The sequence below is a fragment of the Pinus tabuliformis genome, chromosome 7 (genome assembly GCF_031772625.1).
Source record: "Pinus tabuliformis cultivar Carrire ecotype Pingquan chromosome 7, CPIR1, whole genome shotgun sequence".
In the NCBI taxonomy this organism is placed as follows: Eukaryota; Viridiplantae; Streptophyta; class Pinopsida; order Pinales; family Pinaceae; genus Pinus; species Pinus tabuliformis.
In genome coordinates, this window is record NC_142293.1 from 583562853 (window position 1) to 583584370 (window position 21518).

The 21518-nt window shown below is 40.2% G+C and overlaps 1 protein-coding gene across 1 annotated transcript; it reads right to left on the reverse strand.

Annotated features, from left to right (window-relative positions):
• Window positions 1-211: 211 nt before the first annotated feature.
• Window positions 212-1266, reverse strand: LOC149248781 (uncharacterized). Its single transcript, XM_089451028.1, has one exon. It carries the CDS (start codon window positions 1264-1266, stop codon window positions 550-552), a length of 717 nt encoding a protein of 238 aa, XP_089307154.1. The 3' UTR covers window positions 212-549.
• Between the last annotated feature and the right edge of the window lie 20252 nt (window positions 1267-21518).

Genomic DNA, 21518 nt, shown 5'->3' on the forward strand with positions numbered 1-21518 from the left:
GTACGTTAAATTTTTTCGCAGAATTTTTCCAAAAAATATAGTGAAAATAGATTTTGCACTATCGAGAATCTCTGAAACATTTAAAAATAAAATCCAAATTTCCATTATTTTTTATATAAAATTGTGGCCTTGTTAGACTACTGCATGTGCACTCTCCTCATGACAATGCTTACACCTTTACATATTAAGGTCCTTCATCATTTACCTCACATCCTTCACCCTCTTCTTATGTGTTGTAACCAGAAAAGAAATCCATCTACATAAACAGATATTGCAACTTAAATTTTTACATACAAATTCATCTCTGAACAAGAAGGAAGAAGAATTATGAATTGCCGATACTGGCCTAAGAATTGCTAAATTCCATAGATCAGTTTCAGCGAAAACGCTAATCGGACTCTGTAAAGTGATTGCCTCAGATGGAATTAATATGTGAACTAGATGTTGCAGTTCCCACTGGATACGCGGAATTCTCTCTTAGAAAATCTGCCAAATTGTTGCGGAAGGCTGTTGAATGTAGATAATTAGGGCGAGTACCAAATAAGCCGTTTATGGCAACCGGAAGCCCCAGGCATGTAGAAGCCAAGAGGATGATATTGCACCGATTTCGCCAGGCCGCTTTGGCTGTGGCTTGAAGAGAGCAGGGGGCGCCTCGGGCCGCTTTGGCTGTGGCTTGAAGATTGAGGAGGCCCCCTTGCTGCTTTTCTCGAGTGGGAAACCCGTCATCTGCTGAACCATTGCTTGAAAATTTGCGGCGTCTGCTCTCATAATCGTGAGGGGAGCTCTGTTTCCCCTTTGCCACCGCCTCTTGCCATTGAAATTATTCCTCATCGGCATGTATCTCTGATTGTTACAGGATCTTGCTAGTGCCTCTGCCAGCGGCCGGGTTCGAGTCCTCAGAGTCTCAGATTGGCCCACCATCGAATTCGAAACCTCGACGCTTCCACTTGTTTTTGCTCTCATGGCAGCCTGGGATGGACTACCGGGATCACAACTGGAAGTAGACGACGACGCTACCTCGCTCGTGGAACTTCCCGTCATTTTCTCGTTCGAAGTTCCGATAATGACGCCTTCCTCTGGTCTGGAGTTCAATTCCAGATCCAGCGCTCTCATTACGATTTCCTTGTCTCGATGAGAGGCCTGAAACATCCAGGGAGCGTCAGCGTTCTGGTATTTGGCCGTAACAGAGGTCTGGAAGAGCCAAGCAGCCGAGGGTTGTTCCCTCAATACGCTTCTTCTGCTGCTGGTTGGCGTTAACAGCTTCATGTTCGATCTCCTGACCTCCTCCACGCCTTTTGTAGATACGAGTGGGAACGCATTGGTTCACTCGTTACGGTAGTCAAAATTTTACATCATAAAATATTATTTTAAAATAAATTAAAAACGATTTTTCATGACTTTTTAATCGTATGATCGTACTTGATGGTTACATACTTGTAAAGCGAGTTGTCTTTAGTGACAACTCCCTTATAAAGTGCGATTGGATAACCTTCAATGTCATGCTTGAATTTATAAAGTGAGTTTTCTATCTAAATAGCGAAGTAGTCGCATTATTTCACGATCAACCATATTAATATGACAGCCATCATCTCAATAATGCTTATTTGATATGTTCAATTTGATTTTATATGATATAAATCTTTTAATAAATTATAAAGTTTGACTTGGTCAAAATATCTTGGCTAATGTTATCATGTCAAGTGGCATTTTTTTATTGGTTGATTTTTTTTTATAAAGTATCTAATATTTAAATAATCTATAGGAATTATTTTTTCTGGAAATTGTTGTGTTATCGAAGTGTTTTTTATAAATTGGGATAATTTATATATCATTTATATAAAATATTTATTCAATTTTATATAAATATAGCTAAATTGAGAAATAAGTAAAAAAAAATTAATTTAATTTATTTTTAATGAAATAAGAAAAAATATTTAATATTTAATCATTTTAGAGTGTAAATTTCTTCAAAGTGTGGTTTATTTGTTAAACACACATGGGCAGCAAGAACAATATGAAAGATAATCAGGAGAGTACAATTTTTATTAACATGAGATATAAATTTATAGTACAATATGTGACCGTTGGGTTTCACATCCCAAGGTCTCTTGGACTACTTTGTCTATTCGGCTTCCACACTAACCCATTGAGGATTAGGTGTCCAACATTCCCCCCTTAATCCGAAGGGTTATGTATGAGTTCAAGAAGAGAGCTGTAATACAAAATGTGCAAAAATGCATGGCAGCATTAGGTTGAATGTGCTCTCTGAAATGTTGGTATAAAGGACGATGGTTTAAGGATAACCACCAACACTGGAATGCTTAGTGCAATTCCCGGAACTCTTCCAAAACTGGCAAGAAACTGAAGTCTTCTGCTAGAGGAAGTGCTCGTATTGTTTTAAAGAGGGAAACCTTCAACCATGAAAGGGAGGTCTCACCCCGCATAAAGGGAGAACTTCAACCTAAAAAGGGAAGTCTCAACCTGTGATGGTTTAAGGGTGACCAACAACTCTGGAATGCATAATGCAATTCCTGGAACCCTTCCAAAACTGGTAAGAAGCTGGAGTCTTCTGCTAGAGGAAGTGTTTTCAATTTTGTTCTTGGAATTCTTCCGAAACTGGCAAGAAGCTGAAGTCTTCTGCTAGAGGAAGTGTCCCATATTGCCAACTGAAGGCCTGTTCACGGGCATCTTTGTCTCTGGCTATAACTCTGAAACTGGTGTTGCAGGTTGCGGCTTAGGCTCGGTTGATGTGGCTATGAAGCTTGTAGATGACCATCATTTCCCCCCCTGTCAGATACAAGGTGAGAGGATGGAGAAAACTCAACTGCAAGACTGTTCAATATTCTGGAACAAGTTCTGACATGTGTTTGGAATATCTTCTTGGCTGTTGATGCCCATTGCCAAGAAGCGATCCATCCAAGATGAATCTTTGTTCTTGTAGGACGTTTGTTTCTGAAGCATCTGTGTGAAGAATGACTGGTTTTATCACAGTGCTTACGTGGATGAAGATCAAAACAGTGATCTTTCAAATGGCCAATTCGGTCACAGTGTTGGCATTTCACGATCTGTTGTTGTTGTTGTTGCTGTGGAAGAGGGGCAAAATCTGGAACAGCTGGAGGTGAACTGTCATGAGGAGCAGGTGAATTGTCATGAATGAATCCAACACTCTGAAACTGAAAGGGCTTGGCGTAGTCTGGAATATGAAAGGACAAGTCCTTGTCATATCCAAGACCAGTTCTGTGCTTGTTGTGGACAAGCTGTTCCCAAGGTCTGATGATGGGCTTGGGAAGTGCAGACTGAGTTTCTGCATCTGCATGTACAACTGCTGCTTTATTTGAATGAACAGTAACATTATTGACTTGCTGCTGATGGGTGGTTGTCTCAATGTTCTGAACAGAAACAGATTCAGAATGATGACTCCACTGTTGTAATTCTTCTTGTTGTAGCTGAGATTCAAGCTACAAAAAATCAATCTTTTCCTGTGCATTTTGTGGACATGTCTGAATTTCTGAGAGAGATCCTATGCTGATTTGTAATGTGTCATCAACAATAGATTGTATAAGAGTTTTCATGAACTCTAATACTTCACTGATTCTGACCATTTTTCTTCAATGTCAGATTTACACCTTAAAAACTGATCACAACTATTACTTAATGTAGAAAAGTAATATCCACTTACAGTACACAGCAATATCTTGTATAAATGTGCAGAAAATGAATCAGGGAATTAATGCATATATATGTAGACAGAAACTATAATGGGTTTTAAATACAATGCCACAATTGGGACAGCAGCAACTGCAAACTTGCTTGGATCCTTCAAGTACTCCTTCACTTTCAAATCAGCATCAACAACAAGTTCCTAGAATCCAGGTTCTTTAAAACGGACTAGTAGTTACCAAAATTGATGCAGGGCCAACCCTACTATTACCCAGAATCTTTATCACACGCATATAGACATGCATCTCAGTTTTTTTTTTACCCAAATCAAAAACCTCAATAGTTGTACCATTTGCATGCGGAAGCTTATCTTTCGTGTGGTTCAAAATCATTCACCATTGATTTCATACTTTCGTTAAAAGCCATCATATATAGAATTATCTCAATTCCATTATCTACTCATCAGCAGGCAAATTCATAACTTCTTAAACCCAATGACTCAAATCATTCAAATGCTTATCAACCCAATAAACATCATTCATATATGACCAAAATTTAATGAAACAATGTGCCCATGTTTTAATATTCAATTTAACATTATCTTAATCAATGAAAGGCTTGGACTTGTCCTTACTCAATGCGCCCTTAAAGATCGAACTTTGGCAACACATATTAGATCTTATACATTCCAATGTCTCATAACCAAATAGTTCGAATAACTCTTATTCACCTATGCATTTTAAATAGCACCAATCTGATTCTCTCCAACAACAGACAGTAAAGTATGTAGATTTCCCCAGTCACCAACATAGAAGTGAACATCAGGTGATAAACTAGTAGTCCGTGTAGGAGTTACAGGACCATCACAATGACGACCCAGTCGCTCACGATCATTTTGAAGGTTCACATATACATTTGGTATAGTGAGACAACGTAAAACTTCAGCATTGAAATCTTGAAAATGTACAGTTGAAGCACCCTTCAGACATGCAAAAAGCACAGAACCCTCATATCTTTCAGATCTGGAGTTCGAATCCCACAGCTTGTTAATATGTTTTTTTTTTGTTCGTATATTATACCTAAGGAATACCGCTCATATAACAGAATCCCAGGAACCCAATACGCCAAAGCCTGATTTATAGGCGTAGAGCCCGACGGAAACCCTGTTCCACAAGATTCCACGAATGTGCCCACACAACAAATTTTAGGAATTGAAATCAATTAATTTCAATGTCTTTTCGGTGACTTCACTTGGCTTCGTTGCTTTTGGTCAAACCAACTACTCGGCACAAGGAAGGAGGACTCACTTTATCTCTCAAGCACCAACCCAGAGAACGAGTTCCCCAAACCATCTACGCATTTCAAGAACATCTACGCATTTCAAGAGCATGAGGTTAGAACCCATGCGACAAGCAATGATCTTCCAGCAACCACAACAAACACTATATACAAAGTGTATTAACGTCATCCAAACGTAATTGATATACTATTGATCATTGGAAGGCATGAACAGAGTTCTGCTGCGCTAAAGATCTTCACCAAACAGAATGCTTTAAGAGTATCAAACGCTATTCATAAAATGTGAATATAATTCTGCTTCAGGTAGCGTTCATCGTGTCTCAAAATTAGTGTTCACGGAGCCAAAACCCACATGTCATATCAACAGCAGCGTTAAACAACGTTCGAAACTCCAAAACGTTCAACACATAGCCACAATTTTCAATTTAACCATGACAAGTCGCGGTGAAGCCTTTTGTCACAAGGCCATCACATTGCAGTCTAGTTTGCTAAATTTCAGACATCTCGGAATTCGTGGGCTCCGTCCGAGGAAGGATCAGCATGGTTTCCCCTTCAGCATTGTACAATCATCTCAAGGAAGCAGAACCCTTCTTTTTGCTTGCGGGGCCCAATGTAATAGAATCAGAGGAACACGTCCTCAAAATGGCAAGACAGATTAAATCGATTGTAACAGATGTTCATGAAGCTTATCAGTGTGAGCCTGTTGGTAGAATTGCAGATATCATTCAAATACCAGCATTTCTATGTCGCTAGACAGATCTTCTTGAATCCAAATGTAATGGTTTGTGAGCGCGGCACAATGTTTGGATATAATGACTTGATTGTTGACCCTCGCAATATAGAGTGGTTAAGGGATGCACATTGTCCAGTGGTAGCGGACGTTACACATGCATTGCAGCAGCCAGCTAGTAGAAAGCTTGAAGGTGGAGGAGTTGCAAGCGGGGGCAAGCGGGCTCTGATACCAATGGACAATGTGCAGCGTAACAGTAGGAAATACCAATGGGTAGCATTTATTTGAAAAACCCATTCATTTGTACAAATACTCAAAGCAGCAAACGTATTTCAGGCAGCATGAAAAGTAGTTATGTTAGATGCAGGTGTCAGCGCATCCAGATGAACAGGCCACCAAAGTTTAGCAGAATGCAGGCTACGGTTTAATGCTAGGCGCAGGTACCATGTCAGGCGACGGTTTAATGTAATATGCAGAACAACAAACGTTCATGGACAGACCTTCAGGCAGTCAAAGAGCAGATTATTACAACTGAGAAGATTCAGAATGGCAGAGAAAGTCCAAAAATGGCGCTGGAGAAATGAAATGTTAGCTTAGAAAATATTCATGAAATGATCTGCACATACACATAAGGGCCATAAAACAAATGGATCAAAATAATTATGCAGGGCAGGAATACGCTTACTCTGATACCATGTTAAACACACATGGGCAACAAGAACAATATGAAAGATAATCATGAGAGTACAATTTTTATTAACAAGAGATATACATTTATAGTACAATATGTGACCGTTGGGTTTCACATCCCAAGGTCTCTTGGACTACTTTGTCTATTCGGCTTCCACGCTAACCCATTGAGGATTAGGTGTCCAACATTATCAATAACTAATTTCAATTTGAACTACCCCATTTCAATTTGAACTATCCCTTATATAAAATGTAAAAAATAATCTCTTTTAAATTTTAAAAGAAAATATTTAAGTTAAATATTTGGATTATAATTAATTCAAATAAATATATTTTTTAATATAATATTTACATTTTTAAAAGAAATAAAATTATCATAATTTATTTATTAATTAATAATAAAATTAATTAAATGATAACCATTCAATAAAAAATTATTTTGTATTTGTCATTTGAAATACAAAATTTTAATAATAATTTAATTCAATAAAACAATTATATTTATATGTAAGTTTATTTTAAAATAAGTTTTGTTATGTTGATAGGTATGCTTATTTTTCAATAAGATTTTTAGATTTTTAATTTAATTTTTAATGATTATTAAGTGAATAATAGAGATTTAAATTTCACATAAAGTAATAGTCATGTATCAGTTATCTACCTTTTTTTTTTTTTTTCAATACTAACAAAAGTGTGATGTCAAATGAATTATACTTTTTCACACATGTAGTATTGGTAAACTATGATATTATAGTAAAATCTATTTATAAATTAAGAATCTAGATGATAAAAGTTCAAATGAATATGGATGGTTACAAATCTGATTATATTGTATATATACTTAATTTTCTTATAATTTGTAGTAATAATATTTTAAAACAAATTTGTAATTTATTTAATTTGTATGATTTTTTAAATCTTAATAATTATGAAATGTGTTTTAAGATTTATTGATATTTATTAGCTATCTGATTTATATAGAAATGTTAATTTATCTATTAATAATCATTTAATTTATATAAATGCTTGAGTTATTTATCAAATTAAATTAAATAGACTAAAAAATTCAATATACATAAAATATTAGATTTAAATCAAGATTTAGGGAGGCTCATTTTATAGCTTTATTGTTTTGCAATTTGAAAAATTTAATAAAACTAAATTTACTTGTTACCATATGTCCACTTCTTCCCACTTGTCACGCTTATGAAGCTAAACGGCCTTAGCCTGTCCCCTTGGAGGTACATCCAAACACATTTAGATTTCGTTGTATTGCTTTGCATTCTGATTATTAAAGGAAGTAGATTGCGAGGGAACTCACCAGCTTTGCTCACAGGCTCTAAAACTTGAACTAATACGTGAGAGAACACACCAAATAGAACGATTTATATCACAGGCTTCCATTCGTTGCAAGTGCTTACCAGATCGCCATGATTAGTATTCATAAGCACCCTGCTGCGTCGGTCAGTCAACCCTAGGCACAATGGTCCCTCCTACGCGGAGTCGGCCATGGATGCTCATAAGAAACAGGATGTCCAACCTGCAGCAAAAACGTGCCACAATTACAGGTCTGTATTTTCTTTGATTGATTTGTTTTGTGTGGATTTTCTCGCATGTTTATACGTTGAAATGAGGAGTGTCCAGAGGAGGTAGCGTCTTTTTTAGGCTGTGTGATGGAGAAGGTCTCTCAGTAACTTCTCAGTCCCGACTCGTCCTCTTTTGATTTGGAATTTTTTAAAATTTCATTAAAAAAATATAAATATGTGTTTGTTCTATTCATTATATACCTTTTATGATCTTAAAAATATAAATTTATTTGTACAATGAATGATGGGAATAATTATGCCATGTAAATTTGGAAAATGAGAATAATTTGCTATAATTGCATTAAATATGGAAAGGTATTAAATCATTTATATTCAATTTCACATAGATCTCATGCTCTATATATATGCTTTTTGGAGTATGATTTAGAAATAGTACAAATAAATTCATCTATTTCACCCAAACATGTAACAATATCTATAATAGATGATTCTCCAACACTTATTTTTACACATAAACATTTCAACCATCTTTTTGTTTGATTGTCTCTATCATTCACTTCTTAACAATAATGTCCAGAAGTGAAAAAATTAGAAACGTTAAATACATGTAAATCTATGAACCTCCTATCTAAAGATTCAATCACCTTTACAACAAAACATTTTCCCAAAAGAATTTAATCATCTAGTGCCTCCGATCTTTGCATCTTTGGTAAAAATTTGAAGAATGTAAATGTATCATACCTATTCTATCTGCAAATTCTCGGATTCCTCCTTGTGCTTTAACTAAAAATTGGGACATGTGCACTGCACTTACCCAAAAAATTCTTTCCAAAAATTGTTTGCAAAACATGTTAATAGAAACAAAAATAGTCTTAATAGATATAATATCAACATGATCCTCTTGGAACTTTTGATTCAACTTATTTAATTCAATGAGCACATTTGCATGCAGATGGTTGCGAAATTTCACTTGAAATATTATTGTCAACTCATACATTTGTTTCTCCCCTAGCTACCAATTCTTTAACAAAGAAGACAAGAGTTTAATAAGTCTTTCCATGACCTTGCCTCTAGAGAGCCACCTAATTTGATAAATCTGTAAGATCTCTAACTTAGTGGTTTGAAATCATTCCATTAGCTCTTCCAATTCTCCATGTTTTTTAGTTGATTTCCTAAGCCATGAATAAAATTTGTTTACAAATTTGTCAATATATTACAACTTTGGAAAATGAGATGAAGTATCATTGGCTCACACTAAAGAGGTCCATTTATGGTAAATGAGTTCTCACTGCATCATATATATACACTTAGCTTTTCCATCCTTTATTTGAAGCAAACATATAAACTTTGTTTTAAATTGACCTCTTTCTCCGTTGTTGTCTTCTCCCTTTGAGACACTTTTCTCATCAATTCAATTTCTATGCCCAACTCATTTCTTTGTTGGACTTTTTTCTCATCCTCTCTTACATATCCTTCGCAATCTTCATCAAGCTCTTTCTTCCCTTCTGGTGCTTTCAGCCATTTCTCCAGTAGCCCCAATTCTTTCTCCCATTCACTAATCCTTTTATGAGAGTTTAGTCCTTATTCTTTATTGACTACCTCAACAGCTTCCCTGGTTATCTCCATTGTGCCTATCATCATGATGGAATGATGATCCTTTACTATGTTTTCAGCTAACATAGTCTCTTCTTCAAGTTTGCCTTTAATCTTCTACTGGTTACCTTCACTTTGGAGTTGCTGGATCCTTACTACCACCTTTACTTCCTTACCCTCTTATTGCTTCTGAACTTCCATCTCATCTCCAAATAACGTCTGTTCAATTTCTTCGATCACAGCATCACACTCATTCATTCTATTCATTGTTCCTGCAAACAAACTATTGGTTTGTGAATTAAAGCACTCTTCTGTATCCATGTCTTTTAGAGACTCTCTGCTACTATCAAGTACTATTGTAACCATTTCTTTTCTATTGCCATTTCCTCCTAGCAACTTCTCCAGCAATTAAATTTCCTCTTTACATTTAGTAAGTGTTTTATCACAATTCTCTTCATTTCCAACTTCATCCTTTACTTGGTCACTATTGCTCATTGATTCAATCAGACTGTCCTCCATAGATAATTCTGTCTCATTCATCTTCACAGAAATAAGTTCCTGTTCTTTCCTTACGTTTTCAAAAATCAATACTTAATCAACTCCATGTTGTATAACAGTATTTGAGAACTGTCCTCCTTCAACACTTATAATCCCTGTATTCATACAACAATTATCAGTTTGAAAAATGTAAGGCTCAACAACCTCAACTGATGTTTCACATATCAGCTCTTCAGGCTGAACTTCATCTCTTTCTTCCACAAGGAATTGTCCTTGTTTTGTAATAGCTCCAAATAACAATTCATCAATAATTTTCTTTTGCTGCAATAATTCAATATTTTCCTCATTCGAGAGGCATTCTCCATCATTGTCTGCTCTAGAATACTTATCTTCTTAAAAGTACTCTTCATCCTTTGTCAGCACATCAATATGTTGATCTGAGCTTTCCTCTGAACTTTGGTGACTTTTATCAATTTTTATGATAGCTTCATAAGACTGCCAATCCTCTGTAAAACCTGCAAACACACCAAAACTATTAGATTAAAAAATACAAGGTTTTATAGCCTCTTCTGCTACCTTTGTCCACATTTTGTCATGCTGCTTTGAACTATCCCAATAGTACACTGATATCCATTCTTCATCTTCACCCAGAACTTCCCCATGTTCTGCGTCACAAATAGAATCTTCCATTTCCAACTCAGCTTCTCTGAGTTTTTCCACCAGCCACTTCACTTGCCTCTGTTGTAGCCTTCTCTGTAACTTATGCTACTTCACTGCCTTTTTCCTCAAGACCCAACCTTGTCTTTGGATTTTCTCTAGTATCATCCTTAATACATCGAGTTGTTTTTTTAATTTTGCAATCTCCTTGTCAATCTCCTCTTGACTCATTCTCTTACCATTTTCCTTGGCATCCTCTTTCTTCACTTTTCTTCTGATATGGTCTTCCTTAGAACCTTTACTATGACTATCAGTAGTCATTTTCTCCTCTATCTTCATGAGATTTTCATTCACTTACTATGAGTTGTACTAAAGCCTCTGCAACAGCAAGTCCTCCCTGCTGTCACTTACCTCACCAAGATTTCTTTTGTACTTGGTCTCTTGGCAAGCACTTGGTTCTCTATCTCTGGAACCTCTTTGAGCACTTCTCTCTGCTCCTTCTAAGCTTCAACTCATCTGCATCTTTTAAGAACACAACTGTCCTCTTGTATTTCAATCATAATTGAAATACTAGGTTCTGACCACCTCTTCTTTCACTCAGAAATTCTTACCAGCTTCATCTCTTAGAAATTCTACCCACATCCTCTATGGAATTGCCTTTATGATCTTTCTGTGAGCGGCAACAAAACCTCTACAGTAACAAGTCTCCTTCTTGCTATGCATGCCTCACTAAGCTTCTCTCCTCTGAGCTCAGTCCTTTGGCATCTCTCTGGTTCTTTCCTTTGGAACCAATTGAACACTCCTTGCTCTAGGTTGCTGGAATCTTCTCACCTAATATCTTCAAGACCTCTGCATGATCTTGTTCTACCATTCACCTGCATCTGGAATGGATTGTTCTCTGTTTCTTCGCATCTACAAATTCTACCAATATTCTACTACACTTTATCTCTATGTGGCTACTGTTTGTTAGATTTAAAATCTGATCTCCTCTTGCCTGCATACATACCTTCACAACATATCTGTTCTAAGTTTTCTCAAAGAATTCTTACATGCAAAATTTCTTTGTTCTGCTCCGATACCAAATGATGCTAGCCTAAGCTGACAATACCATAATGATGCAGCCTAAGCTGCATATACCCACATTATGCACATAAAATGCATATCATATACACGTCGCAAGATTAATCACCTGATCCAAGGTGGAAACCCTCTATAACCAAGGCTTAATGTTCTTCATTAAACTTTATGTGGAACTGTTTGATTTAACTTATCCAAAGTCTAAACTTTAATTAACCTTTGGGCGGAAACTATATGACCCTTCAATATCTTTGGTTAATTATTAATCCTTATAACTTAACGCTTCGGTAATCACCCGCGCATATTAACCATACCACGGTTGAAGGACTTTGGTTAAAACTCAACTTAACCCATAATACATTAAACCCGCTCATTTCTATTACAATTCCCATATAATAGAAATATTTCATTAACCATACTTAAGCCTTACCTTTTCGTTGATTCACATGACTTTACACATTTCTCGATACTCAACCTCAGCGTGTTAAATCCCCACCGTCGATTTCATTCCTGCAGATCCAACAGTTATCGCGTCGTCCGCTCACTTATTCAGACTGACTCTTTAGCGCATTAGATCTCCATCGTTTATTTCTCCAACTTCAATCCAACGTCGATCACGTAATCTTGCGCGGATTACACGCATGACCGATATTAGACCGAGAGCACGCGAGAAAAGTGGTTTTCTCTTTCCTCTGTGTGCTAGTGTCATCCGCTAAGGCTAATCGCATGAACTAATTGAAATACAGTTTACCGCTTTGAGGGCGTGCGAGATACCAATTACTGTTTCCGTAGATTGCTCCACTATTATGCACGTGCTTTTAATCTCTATCATCCATCTTCTTAACTTTATTCTACACGACTTAATCCTGGTCGTCTATCTCCATCACTCTCGTTTGTTGATCTGGCTGATCCAACGACTGTGCTCTGTTGTTACGTTCTTTTGTCTCTTATTGTAACCCATTCATCTGGATTTCCGCTTGTGTCTTTATTCTCTCCTTCCAGCCTTCAATTATTCTGATCAGGTCTTGAGCTTTGTTCTTTATTCCTTTGCTCCTTTACGCTTCCGCTGCGTAATTCCTCAGGTTTTTAAGAACCCTTACAACATACATTCGTTGTAACATTAAGGTTCCTCCAATACTATCTATGTATAAACTCGTAGCACACTTCTCTGCACTTCGTCTCTGGTTCTGCACACCTGCAAACCTACATTATGCAAAATTACTAAAATCCACACACAATTCATTCAATTACTCCATTCACACCACACAAACTCAGAAATCGAGTTATCTGTATTAATAAACAAATAATTACGAAAGAATTCCTTTCTGGCCTGATCTTCACTATCAGTGGTATTTTTCTTTCCTGCCTGTAGGCTTACAATCAACCCTATCTAACTAACTCACTTCTAACTCCTAGCTAGCTAACCCTTTTCTATGCCTTTTAGGCTTATATTTATACAAAAGGATTCTATAACCAATACCTGGTTTAGATACATAACCTTTTCAACAAAGTCCTAAAATCTCTTCTTTATCTCAAAGGATCCTCTCTAATCCACAAAATCATGACTAATTCCTAATCTAAGATTTATAATTGATTTTCAAATCTCTTAATCTCTATGGAATCTTAACTAACCTAAATCTCTCATGTTCTCCAACATTCGAGAACATTTACAAATATGCCTCACGATACTTAATTAAATCCTATTATGGCTTCTCTCATTAAAATCACTTAAAACCTTAATAATTACATTAATCTGACACATAAGAATCCAACTTCCTTGAAAACACAAAACCCCCTAAATTAACTAGAATACAATGAAATTACTAAATTAGATGCTTTGCATCACCCTCTCTGCTCCTTGGCTAGTTTCCACTATGATCGTTGGTTGATTTCCTCTATCTCACCATGCTTTCTCTCTCCAGGCTCATGAACCTTCCTCAAGTATCTAAATGCTCTATTCTTTCTTCGACAAGTAGCCTTCTTCAACTTCTGTGCTTATTCTTGAAAAAACTTTTTAATATCCACGACTCTACAACTTCCAACACCCTCCATATTTGTTCTACTAAAATAGATTATGTGCTTTGATACCACTATGATACAACGCACACTCTGCGACGTTCCATCTAAATTAAAACAAAAAACCCCAAAGTCTTTGATTCCTCCTTTTGTTTCTCCGTAGACTATGGCATGGCTGATTTCTTCCTTTTCTGAATGACTCAAAACATATATATACAATGGGGTCCACCCAAAGTTAGTGGGGATTCTTCTATTTGTATTTCTCATCAAGTTGTTGACTAACTCCAATACGGTCCCACTATGGTTGCACAGACATCAACCATTTCCATTGGTAGTTCCCACCTCGAGTCAGGGTGTAACGCCCTGGCAGGTCGGGCAGGGCGTGCACGACAATTTTGCACGACGGAGACTTGACCCGCGGGCGAGCCGGGCTGGGCGACCCGTGCACGGCGACTCGGCGGGCGGGTGAGCGAGATTGCAGTTGGGTGAAACGGCGGTCAGGGCGACGAGTTGGGCACGGGCGCGCCCACCCAACGGGCAAACAGGCACACGATGAAGTGTTGGACGAGAAGGCGACCCGGGTGAGCGACCCGCGGGCGACCCGTGCACGACGGGCGGGCGCCCCGGGCGCACGACCCGTGCACGACACGAACAGGAAGCAGATTCGGGCAGGCAGAAACCGGTGAACAGGAAGAGCTGCGGGCGGACGAGACGAGCCGCGGGCGGACTGTACACAGGTGTGGCTACCCGGACCGGCGAACAGATGCGGTTAAGGCTCGGGTGAGCGAACCGGCGAGTCGACCCGAGGGCGACCCGCACCAAACGGGCGGGCGACCCAAGGGCGACTCACACCCGGACATGAACGAGCGGACATGGACGAGCTGGGCGTGAACGCAAATGGACATGGACGAGCCGGACATGGGCAAGCGGAACATGGACGAGTCGGACATGGGCGAGTTGGGCGTGAACGCGAACAGAACATGGGCGAGCTGAACATGGACGGGGCAGTAGTTGGGCGTGTGGACGTAGGCGAACGGAGGGCGGCCGGGCGGGCGCCCCTCTATACAGCAACGGGCAAGGCACGACAGCGAACAAGGTGCGGCGTGAACAGCCATGCGAGCGGAAGGAACAACGAGGCAGCGTTCACGGAAGCACTACGAATTATACAAAGGAGAATGCGAAAAGGTTGCGAAAGTTTATAAGGGGCAGAGGTCGACCTTGCCTTGGGCAAGGGCCGACCTGCCCATAAAATAAAATGGGGGCTTCGAACGTATTCTCTTGGGGTCGGCTTGTGAGATAGCGCCCCTCAACAAAAGAGATGAGATGGCTATAAGTAGAAGGCTCATTCGAACAAGAAGGACAATCAAGCAAGTCTTGGAGTCGATCTTCCTACATTCGCATAAGGTAAAGGCGCTGGTTATGCGCACATCTCTTGCGTAGCAAGAGAAGGTGCGAGCTTTACCGAACTGTTGGTGTAGGCGGTGCGGGTATTACACGGTATTCTAGCAGGCCGGGTTGGTGCGGTTTGGCACGGTGATACGGTGTTGTGCGCAGGCCGAGTTGGCTGCGGTTTGGCACACGGTAATTCAGATTGTGCGCAGGTCGTATTTGCAGCGGTTTGGGGTAACGGGTAGTGCGTTAAGGTGCGCAGGCCGAGTTGGGGAGTCGTGGCTCGGGTGAGCACGCTCCGCCATAGGTGCAGGTGCACGATTGTAAGGGCGTTGGCCCATTCTTTATATTTGGTTAAGTGTTGGCCGTGAGTAAGTCCGGCACACAGATTGTATAACTTGGTATTTGGTTAAGTGCTGGCCGTGGTTAAGCCCGGCGCACTGATTGTATAAATTCTGAAAACAGTTCATAATATAATTGGTTGGACGAACTCGTTTGGGAGTTGCCCCTCCCATATTACATTGATGTGAATGTTGTTATTGTTACAGTTTGGTTATATGATTATATTCGGTTATGAATGTTGATGAACGATTATAATTATTGATGAATGTTATGCACTTTAAGAAATAAAGTTAAGTGTTTTATGGTTAAGGCGTAGTCCATAAACGTGCATTCGGTCAAGAGTGGGCGTTCGGTGGTGCCGCGCTCCGCCCAATAAAAGAAAAAAAGATTGGGGGCATGACAGGTGGTATCAGAGCCAGGTTAGCGAGCTGGTGTTGAAACATTTTGAACTTAGACAGGGTTGTCTCAGTTGAAATTGAAGGTGAATCTGCTTGTTCTAAAGCAGGCGATTCGGCAAAATGTCTCTCTTGGAACAATTGGGTTATGCAACTATGGAAGAATTCGAGAAGGAGGTGCTTGAAGAAACAGAGAAGCTAAGGCAGGAGTACATGAGTTGTGGCAAGAGGTTGTCAGAAACGAAGGGTGCTCTTCGTGCCTTGGTGGAAAAGGGAGCTTCGAACTTGGATGAGGACGAAGCCCTTCGACTTACACATGAAGGACTCTTAATAGAAGCAGAATTCAAGGAACTAAGGATAAGGCATGCAATGAATAAGAAGAAAAGAGATTGTTTGGTCCTTGAAAGACATCTCGAAGTCTTGAAGGAAGAAATCAGGCTTGGGGAGAAACGAAAAGAAGGACTCAAGGAGAAAATCTCACAAGTTGAAGAAGATTTGGTAATAGAAATCTCTTCCGCCGATGAACTTCACGATGAGGCTACAAACGAGGCAGACCTAAGTGCTACCTCCAAGGTAGGAATTGAAGTGGAAGACGAAGAGAGAGATTCGGAAAGACATGGGTTGGAGTACGTTCAGATGAAGCTCGGTGAAGCTGATGTTCTTGCTATGATCGATAGCGGGGCTTCACATAATTTCATGAGTAGAAGTACTGCCAGGAGACTTGGACTGGAAATTGCACCTATAAAGGCACAAATGAAGACAGTTAATTCTCCTCCAACGAACATTTTTGGTATGGCTGAAAAGGTAGAAACCACTCTTGGTGCGTGGACCGGGAAGGTGGACTTTACCATAGTAAGGATTGACGATTATGAGGCCGTATTGGGGATGGAGTTCATGAAGCAATATGAGGTCTTGGTCGTGCCACATTTGAAGAAACTTTTCATCTATGATGGTCAGGAAGACATACCCATTGGTGTTCCAACCATTGGCATGATGAGAACTGATCGTAAAAAGGACGAGCGTTTGCTTGGTAATGATGCAAAGCTTGTGGAACAACCCATGGTTGTTGAAAAACTTTCAGATAGCACCTTGGATTCGCCAAGAAGACTAGAGAAAGTGGGGAACGACATTAATGGAGGACCGAATATCCAGGAGGAAGGTCGGGAGGCACGTCGACAAAGAATGAGGGATAAGGACCCTGATAAAAGGATGGAGCTGGTTGATAAGGGAAAGCCTTCTGGCTCCTCCCGTACATCTTCTTAGAGGGCAAAGGAGATGGGCTCATTGTTGGCTGCTTAAGGCAGTGAGCCCTCACTTGGTGATTGAGTAGGTATGAGGACATGTTGCAGAAAATGGGGGTTCCCATAGACCTGGGCATGGGACCGTGAAGTGTTGACATGCGGTTGGCACTTGTTTATGTGCGTGGGCACATGGAGCAGACTTGGTGGAGGCAGACTTTATATGAGTTGTTGGTTACCTTGTATAAGGGGGCCTACATCATAGTGGATATCAGTCATGGTGGTGGCTGATGTGTTGTCGGGACGACAACGTCTTCGGGTGGAGGAGAGTGTAACGCCCTGGCGGGTCGGGCAGGGCGTGCACGACAATTCTGCACGACGGAGACTTGACCCGCGGGCGAGCCGGGCTGGGCGACCCGTGCACGGCGACCCGGCGGGTGGGTGAGCGAGATTGCGGTTGGGTGAAACGGCGGTCAGGGCGACGAGTTGGGCGCGGGCGCGCCCACCCAACGGGCAAACAGGCGCACGAAGAAGTGTTGGACGGGAAGGCGACCCGGGTGAGCGACCCGCGGGCGACCCGTGCACGACGGGCGGGCGCCCCGGGCGCACGACCCGTGCACGACACGAACTAGAAGCAGATTCGGGCGGGCAGAGACCAGTGAATAGGAAGAGTTGCGGGCGGACGAGACGAGCCGCGGGCGGACGAGACGAGCTGCGGGCGGACTGTACACAGGTATGGCTACCCGGACCGGCGAATGGATGCGGTTAAGGCTCGGGTGAGCAAACCGGCGAGTCGACCCGAGGGCGACCCGCACCAAACGGGCGGGCAACTCACACCCGGACATGAACGAGCGGACATGGACGAGCTGGGCGTGAATGCAAATGGACATGGACGAGTCGGACATGGGCGAGCAGAACATGGACGAGTCGGACATGGGCGAGTTGGGCGTGAACGCGAACAGAACATGGGCGAGCTGAACATGGACGGGGCAGTAGTTGGGTGTGTGGACGTAGGCGAACGGAGGGCGGCCGGGCGGGCGCCCCTCTATACAGCAACGGGCAAGGCACGACAGCGAACAGGGTGCGGCGTGAACAACCATGCGAGCGAAAGGAACAGCGAGGCAGCATTCACGGAAGCACTACAAATTATACAAAGGAGAATGCGAAAAGGTTGCGAAAGTTTATAAGGGGCAGAGGTCGACCTTGCCTTGGGCAAGGGCCGACCTGCCCATAAAATAAAATGGGGGCTTCGAACGTATTCTCTTGGGGTCGGCTTGTGAGATAGCGCCCCTCAACAAAAGAGATGAGATGGCTATAAGTAGAAGGCTCATTCGAACAAGAAGGACAATCAAGCAAGTCTTGGAGTTCGATCTTCCTACATTCGCATAAGGTAAAGGCGTTGGTTATGCGCACATCTCTTGCGTAGCAAGAGAAGGTGCGAGCTTTACCGAACTGTTGGTGTAGGCGGTGCGGGTATTACACGGTATTCTGTAGGCCTGGTTGGTGCGGTTTGGCACGGTGATACGGTGTTGCGCGCAGGCCGAGTTGGCTGCGGGTTGGCACACAGTAATTCAGATAGTGCGCAGGTCGTATTTGCAGCGGTTTGAGGTAACGGGTAGTGCGTTAAGGTGCGCAGGCCGAGTTGGGGAGTCGTGGCTCGGGTGAGCACGCTCCGCCATAGGTGCAGGTGCACGATTGTAAGGGCGTTGGCCCATTCTTTATATTTGGTTAAGTGTTGGCCGTGAGTAAGTCCGGCACACAGATTGTATAACTCGGTATTTGGCTAAGTGCTGGCCGTGGTTAAGCCCGGCGCACTGATTGTATAAATTCTGAAAACAGTTCATAATATAATTGGTTGGGCGAACTCGTTTGGGAGTTGCCCCTCCCATATTACATTGGTGTGAATGTTGTTATTGTTGCAGTTTTGTTATATGATTATTATCGGTTATGAATGTTGATGAACGATTATAATTATTGATGAATGTTATGCACTTTAAGAAATAAAGTTAAGTGTTTTATGGTTAAGGCGTAGTCCATAAACGTGCATTCGGTCAAGAGTGGGTGTTCGGTGGTGCCGCGCTTCGCCCAATAAAAGAAAAAAAGATTGGGGGCGTGACACAGGGGGTGGGGACCTATAGAGAGGTCGGGAAGCCTATTGGTTACAAGCCCAGCTAAGCTTGTTTGTTAGGATCAGGGATTTATTGTTAGTCGGGGGTCAGGGCCCAATCACACTTTCGCTACGCCTTGACTATACCTTGCCCGATTTAAACTTTCTATGCGTCGGCCCACTCTTAACTCCTGCTTTAGTGTCTTTATTGGTTTCAAAGGCTTTTCATGGAATTTTTATTTTTTTTAAACACTATGTAGGTCAAGGCTTCTCTCCCCACTTCATTATTTCTTAGGCCTCTAACTAGATGATTTTCACTCACGCAATAGCACAGCCGATTCCATATATGTAAAGACGCTCAACCTTCACTCGCTCAACCACTCTCGACAATAGGGATCCAGTCCGTCCTTTAACTCATCATTTCGATTTTGTTGGGCTTGCACCTTTTTTTGGCATATACCTCTAAACTCTATGCTCACATGTTACGAGGATTTTCGCTAGCGCTCGAGGCTTCTCCTCCTTCAAACAAGAATTACTACACAATTCATACACATAATGTAAACAATCAATTGAAAACATAAATTACACTACTCAATCACAAGGGTATGTCGTTCTTCCGTAGGTACAACAATACACCAAGAATAAATAGTGCATATTCATTTCCTCACACATATATTAAATCCTTATTCTATTCATAACATTAAACATACATAGATGGGCGTGGTCTTTCTACATAATTATCAGAGCCCTCGTGCTCTTCCAAAGCTACACCGTCAACACTTTGCTATGTTTTTCCAGTTTCCTTTCACTGACATAAATTTGCATATCAACCATGCCACACCAAACCTTCTAATGTACCAAGATAATGTTTTTCTAATTTCCATAGGCCGGGAAATATCCTCATTAACTAAATCTATTTGGATATCTATCCAAAACTAACATGACATATGACATCTTTATAGACACTTTACATATTTATAAAAGGCCTATTTAGCCATAAAAACAACTCATCAAAACAACCAAACAACACAATTATTCATGATTCTTCTGAACAAAAACACTTGTATTTACTTTAAAACTCCTTATTACTACTTTTATACAAAGTTACATTCGAGGGAAAATAAATTCCCTTTGGAGATCCCCATGAAGCCACTTGAGTCTAAGTAAAAAGTGTTTCCTAGGGTTAATTCTCTTTCAACGAGGCCAAGCATAACAATTTATATCCCATGCTTCCATCCTTACAAGAGGCCAAGCATAACAATTTATATCCCATGCTTCCATCCTTTGTGAGAGCTTCACAGAACGAGTCACCATGATTAGTAATCATATGTTCCCCACTCCATCTTGCAATGTAAGTTTATCGATCAACACAAAGAAAGTGGATCCCTTTGATGCACAATCATGGATGCTCATAAAAAGCTAGATGTTCAGGCTGGGGTGAAAACCTACAACAGTCACACGTGTCTTTTTTAATTGATTTTGTTTTTTGGATGGTGTGTATTTTTTGTAAGGTTTTTTAGTCGAAATGGCAGAGGATTCAAAGGAGGTAGTGCCTTTTTTAAACATTGAGTTTGGAGAAATTCATTAAATAACTTCTCAAGAAATACTCCTCTTCTTCTAATTGAGATGATGATAAATTTTAAACCTCCAAATTCCCTTGATGTAGCATCTAATATTTATGTAACTCTCATCATTATTGGAATTTCCATATAAAAAAATCAAATATACGACTAAAAAATACAAGTTTACAAAATTAAGACATATTTCAAGAACACTTAAACCGATTATTACAATTACTTGTAGTCATATACATTTTTATTGAGTTAGACAATGTCATTGTGATAGGCATTCTTTTACACTATCTTGAATGGTTTCATATGGTTGTAGGTGTGGGTATGACTACAATTTGGATGAAAACCTAATTTCACAATTCCTACTTTCTAGAACAAGGAATATGTCAAGATTATTCGAAGGACGTGCTAAAGTATCTACCTTATCCAATAATTGATGCTCTATGTTGAAATACAGAGGTCCTATTACTTATAAAATAAAATAAAAATTTAAGAAAACTAGCCTTTAATTTAATATTGTAACCCTGGTTCGAGTAGGCGCTACTAAAGTAGAAAAATAAATAAATTAAAACATAACTATATTAAATTAAATGTGGAAAAAGCATTTATAACTAGTGATATATGATCATATTTCCAAAATCTCTATATTTAAATGTTGTTAACTAATAATGGACCTTGTAGGTGTAAAGACACCCTTTAAACTAAATTA

What these genes read in the sequence shown, in the direction of transcription:
- LOC149248781 (XM_089451028.1), bottom strand. Translation starts at nt 1,266, where the DNA reads ATGAAGCTGTTAACGCCAACCAGCAGCAGAAGAAGCGTATTGAGGGAA.